The following is a 6210-nucleotide window of genomic DNA, read 5'->3' as shown; positions in this document are numbered from 1 at the left end:
TCCTTCCTGTTGGACAAGTAAATGTGTATGCCTCTAGGAATATAATATGACAGGTAACACTTTCTTGGGAGGCCATGAAAGCTTGAAACAGAAATATTAACTGAAGCAGGGGCTACATGGGTCAGTGCCTTCGAGCCCTAGTATTCTGCACAGGGCAGGAAACTTGAGGAGCTTTTGTGTGGCCTTTGTACAACAACCACCCTAGGAAAAATGGCACTGTTATTTGCAGCAAGAAGGAGAGCCCTCCAGCTCAAAGTTGAGGCACATTGGTGGAGCAGTGGTAGAGGCTTGCAGAGCTACAGCCTGAGCTGTTACCAATTCTGTTTCTAAAGAAAGAATTTCAGTCTCCAGGGCTATCAAGCTGGCTATTCTCACCAGCACTAAGGACCTAACTTGAAGAAAAAAAAAAAGGTTGGTGGGTGCACTTCCATACTTCTATGGAGGTACGACTTACTGAAGTGATACATAAATCCAAGAGTGGAGAGGTCTCTCCCAAGATATGGATGGGCAGCCTTGCTGGCAGTTATGTAGATCAAAGTGGAGCTGTTGCCACCTGTATGGGATGCATTTAGTGATCAGAAGATGTAGTAGTTTCCAGTTCTGGTAGTCTACAATCCTTTACAGGTACCCAGTTTACTTTTGGAGGGGAGACCACCTCTCCATATCACCTCAAGTATAATCCAAAGTGGGTGATCCCAAATTCTATCACATAGCTCCTGGGTAGCTGGTGAACTGCTAGTCTGTGGTGCACAGACAAAGACAGAAAGGTCCAGGTAGACCTGGCTGCTCCTGGTGACATTTTCATAGTTAAATAATCCAATGTGTTTACTTTCAGCTCTTTTTTTTTTTTGTTCATTTTGTTTACATGAGTACCATCGTCTCTAATGTCCAATGAGGTGACACAAACAACAGGTTACAAAATGCCATCAACATCCATTCTGGCAGCAGCTATGTCACGATACACAATGATGTACTGGAATTATACAAAGCCAAAAAGAATATAGCACAGCTCAAGTTGACTAAAATGAAACTGACAGCAAAAAAAAAAAAATCACAAAGTCCCTGAAGGAATCCATACCATGTTTTGACACTTTCATATCAAAGTCATAACAACTTGGCAGACTGAACCCTCATTTCCACATCATCATGAATTTCTGGCTTATGAGAGAAATTAAGTTACATCTATTGCAGAACATTTTTTTTCCAACCTGAATCGGCTTCAGAGGTGCCTAAAATATTTAATAATAATAATAATAATAAATTAAAAAAGCATGAGGGGTATAGGCACTATGGACCGCTCAGACAGTTTAATACTACAGTAATGGAGTCTAAAGATGTTCCAGCTTCCGTTTTTTTCTGCTTATTGATTAGGATCATCTAAAAAAATAACCGGCTCAGTGGCATTACTTATAAAGGTAAAGAAAAGAACAATCCCACTGTTTAATTAGTAGGGGCACATCAAGGAATGAGAACAACAGAACTTTTCTAACATAGGTCTTCTACTCTACCTTTGAACTTTACCATTTGAATTTTTGGAGTGTTAGTCAAGTTCCACGGGTACTGTATTCTTGCCAGTCCTCTGAAGCACAGTACTTTTAGTGCTGTGGTCAACAGCCAAATCAAAAGCCCCCATCTTCTCTTTTGCAAAATCCACTGTTCTTCCTGTATGTTCATGCCTTGCTATTCACTAATGAGGTATTATTAGATACTAACAATGCCTGTTCTCTTATGGACTTTAGCACAGACCAGTGACACATGAAGAAAGCTCTTCTTCATTCAACCATTAAAAAAATATTGCACTTGCTTTAACTTTAAGCCCAACCTGCACAGGAAACCCTAAACCAAAACAAAAACCCAACTATCTTGAGTACTGTAAGTTATGCACATAGTGTCTTTTCCTTCATGTTGTTTAGCTGAATTTGGTCCAGTATTTTTAAAAAGTCCAGAAATTAAATAGTCCAAAAAGACACTGCCAGGTCTTTAAGGCTAAGTCTCCCCAGTGCTTCTAAAATGCTCAATACCTTTCTTATATTGTCCACATACTGCGAAGCAGTGGCCTTCCATGGCAAAACAGCTAGCAGTTCAAACAAAAAAGAATCTGAAGCAAGGGAGGATGGGCGTACTTCATGATCTCACCTGAAAAAGAACAAAGCAAATAGAGCCTGTCTGAGAGCTAAATATAAAACCTGTCATTTTTCATTACCAAAGGTCTGGTTAGGAGGAGATTACTCTCTAGTGGGGACAAAACACAGGACATGTGGGTCAAAATATTAAAGAATCAAACACCTCAAAGACCTAATTACAAGAGTTGTGAGTACTAAACCCCACAAAGAGCAGGCCCTGCTGTGACACCTCAAGTTGGACTCCCCAAAATTGAGATGCAGCTAAAATCACCTATCATTTTTATCATAATATTGGCTGTGGACTGTAGTCCTAGAGTAATTTTTTTTTATTATTGTTAAGAAATCCCAGCCTCTGCCCCCTTGCTCAGTTGGAAATGCAATTAAAAGACTGTACAGCTATTCTGTGGATTATATACTAGCTGCTTTGATGGGAAGAAAACATGAAAAGGTATGGAGAATAAGGGAAGGGAACAGTGGGGCTCACAGAATGTGGTTATATACTAAATTGCATAACCTCAGCTGGCATCATTGCTGCTTGGATTTCCAATATCTTGACAAAAGTAGCTCGGTATCATTAATTATGTTTTCCAGAGGGAGAAACTGAGGAACAGAGCCCGATTAACCCTTTAGTGGGCCCTAGGCAAACAAACTCGTGGGCCTCTGCTTTTTTTCACTCAATTATAATATGTGAAATAAGCACAACAGGGCACCTTCTTCACTTAGGGCCCTAGGCATGTGCCTACTCTGCCTATATGTTAACCCAACCCTGCTGAGGAACAGACAGGTGTGTGTGTCTAAAGTCACACAACAATTTGCAGAGCTTGGTGAAGTTGCTTTTGACTCCAACATGCTAGGACTAGGTTATCTGTCAGCAGTTTGACATGTCAGGTTTGTTGTAATTGTCTCCTGTTTCACTTTGAGATGAACACTTAAAATATAAGAATTTTATAGTGAGTTGCTTAGTAGCGGTGGTGGTAAGTTGACACTCCTTCCATATGCACAGCCGAGGCTAATAGTCTTCCCAGACTTCAGCCTTGGAGTTCATTTGCTGCCAACTGTTTCTTCAGCAGCCTCTGTGACTTGTCTGGTAGCACAGCCTGAGAATACCCAATATGGGTTGGACTTTCAACTAACCCTGATAATTTGGCGGTTGATAGATGACAACTGATTGGCTTCATTCTCTCACAAAAGACTATCAATTATACTTTTTTTTTTAATTTATCCTCTAAATTTGGCAAAGGACAGCTGCCTCATCCAGAATACTGATATGAAACATTCAATTTAGCCAGACTTTTTTTTTTTTTTTTTTAATGGTTCGTGAGCCAGAAAAGTTGCTGTGGAAAGTATGACCTACAGTACTTTGTTTCAACTCCAATGGCTAATGCAGCTTGCCTTATGCTCTGCACACACCCTTCCCTCCCTTGTCTCCCCCTGCAACACCCACATATAAAAATCACCCCTAGAGGGGCTAGGTATAGAAGATTTCAAGTCCAAGCAGAAGAAATCTTGAGAAGTGAAAAAGTTATGATGAAGGTCCTGATAGAAACATTACTTCTGTAAGCAGAATTGCAGGCACTGTTTCATGAGACTTACCACCTGTGAGCCTGAACTAGGACTTGCTGACATTCTCATATATGACATCACTGATACAGAATTGCTGCTTTTTCTTTTGCCACATCAATTGCACACACTGATGAATAAAAATGTATTGTTCCTGGAAAAAACAGAGACAAAACACACGTGTTTTTCCATCTGCTATAGCTTGGCAAAACCTGGACAGGAACTATATAATGAGAAGACTGGTTCAGTCAGCCATTTTTACAGTAGTGCAGTTGTATGAGGTCTGCATAGCAATGTACCCGTTAAAGAACTGGCTTTCCATATGCAGTATCAATGGAAACAAACTGTGCCAGCACTGCCTCTGTGTCACTGTTAGTTACATGACTTCTTAATTAACTGAATAATGCTGATGAGTTAGACTGTAACAGTGTTGACTGAATTTATGTCACTTGGCTGGAGACCAATGCTAGACAAGTTTGGACCAGAAATAAACTTCACATTTTTAACAGTGTGGGTAACTGGCCATTGGAAAAATTTACTAAGGGCTAGGATAGATTTTCTCTCTCACTGGCGATTTTAAAATCAAGCCTGGATATTGTTCTAAAAGACATTCTCTAGTGCCAAGAGGACTTAATTGAAGGAAGTACTCTGGCTCATGTGATTACAGTGATTTTTTTCTGGTCTTTGAATCTCCAAATTGTCAGCACTCTCATTGCCTTAGCTGTTGCCTTGTTGCATCTTACAAATTTAGCAGCGTTTGGCCTGGTCAATCCCTGAAAGGGATGCCTTCAAGGAAATTCCAGCTGCTATGGCAGGTGACACTGGTGATTCTGTATTAGTAATGCCCTAATCCTATGGATTTTAGAGGCTGTATAGAAAACCTAAGATCCTCTCATTTGTGGTCATTAAAAGTTCCCTTGGCACCGTTTGCCCCAGGGTGCCAGACAATTTAAAGTTGCAGCTTGCTACAGTGTGCATTGCTTCCTGTCTGGTAATTATGGAATAGAGAAGTGAGGGGCCAACCTTTTTGGCAGGCATGCCACTAACTAAGCCCCACAGCCTCTCTCAGTACCACTCCAATCCCCTTCCCCTGCCTGATCTGAGGCATTGCTTTCTGCTCCCTGTGAGCAAACTGTTGCTGTGATTTTTTACTGCATGCCTTATATGTTGGGTGACCATATGGGACAATGTGAAATCCAGGACACTGCCCCCCTGTCTCGCTGCCTCTCCAGTCAGTGGCACTGCTGATGGCAGAGGCGGGGGTGGGACACCATGGTGCAGCTGTGGTGTTACTATTCAGGCAGCTAAGGGGCCCATGAATAACCTATTATTCTTTGCTTCACAGGTGTTAACAATCACCTCCCCTTTTTAATGGTCAGCACACTAATCAAGCTAGCCTATTTTAGGACAGTTTTGCTGCCTGCTAGGACTTCCTATTTCATGCTGCTCTGCCTCCCTACCCTATGCCCTGTGCCCAGGATGTTCATGTTAGTTTTCACCAGCCAACTAGAACTGGCCTGCAAAATCCAGGACTGTTCCAGCCGAACTGGGACATATGGGCAACCTACCTATATGCCACTATGTTCTCTGCTCCTCCCTGATCCATCACATGCCACACACACAGGCTGCCTGTGCCATTTGTGTCACCTATGCTGCAGGTTGTCCATCCCTGGAGTAGGGTATTAAACAACTGATATGTGTGACCCAGCAGTGCATTAAAGTGGCATGCTTATACAGACATGCTTGGAAGCATGGGTATCCCTTAGATTTGGTGGCTGTATGTGAAAACTGTGTTTTGGTTTTTACTAAAATATTAATCTTGGGAGAACATATTAAAGCATTATGATCCTTATATTCAGCCCAGTAAAAGCTCTTGGTGAGCATCGTGCTTTTTATATGTCTGTCTAAAACTTTTGACAACAAACCAGAAAAACTTGTTTGTAAACTATTCAACAATTTCTTTATGGAGTTATCACCATATAAATTATTTGCATTGTAAGAATGTTGGAAAAGGGGCCACTTTTTGTTATCTGTACATACAGCGTTTAAACACAACCACAGAATCAGAAAAAATTAGTTAAAAACAATCTTCAGTGCTTTGAAAATAGGAGCTTCATTACCAGGAATGGCTAACAGACAGCAGAATTGTAGAACAAAGGCTAGCTTTATTGGACCACTAACACCATTAAAAAGAAGGGAGGATCATTAACACCCTATGAATTAAGAGTTTAGAAGGGATCAGGTAGATTATAATGAGCCACGAAGTCACATGACTCGATCAGCACTGCCTGACTATAAATGCTCCTGCCACTGCCAGGCAGTTGTTGTTCAACCTTGGGTGGAGCCGGAATCAAGTGTACCAGTGTAAGTGGTGCAAGTGTATCAGTGCAGACCCCCTGGGTCTGCCCCTAGCTTCAAGAGGTCATTAGTCCACTCTCCTATCTCCAGAGCTAAGTAGCCAAGGGTGGATCAGGGTGGGCGGGGAGGGAGGAGGTAGAGTGGTGCAATCGCACGGGCCTTTGATTCC

General features: G+C 41.7%; 1 protein-coding gene across 1 annotated transcript in view; it reads right to left on the bottom strand.

Moving 5' to 3' along the window:
* Positions 1 to 1281: 1281 nt before the first annotated feature.
* The window catches only part of PTPRO (protein tyrosine phosphatase, receptor type O), a 262760-nt gene continuing 257831 nt past the window's right edge, over positions 1282 to 6210 (bottom strand). The window contains 2 exon segments of the mRNA XM_025212519.1: positions 1282 to 2136; positions 3717 to 3837. Of these exon segments, the coding sequence (XP_025068304.1) occupies positions 3733 to 3837 (105 nt within the window). The 3' untranslated portion in view covers positions 1282 to 2136; positions 3717 to 3732.

Source organism: Alligator sinensis, unplaced genomic scaffold, assembly GCF_000455745.1.
Source record: "Alligator sinensis unplaced genomic scaffold, ASM45574v1 scaffold498_1, whole genome shotgun sequence".
Taxonomy (NCBI): Eukaryota; Metazoa; Chordata; order Crocodylia; family Alligatoridae; genus Alligator; species Alligator sinensis.
This window is presented reverse-complemented; position numbering and strand designations above follow the sequence as displayed.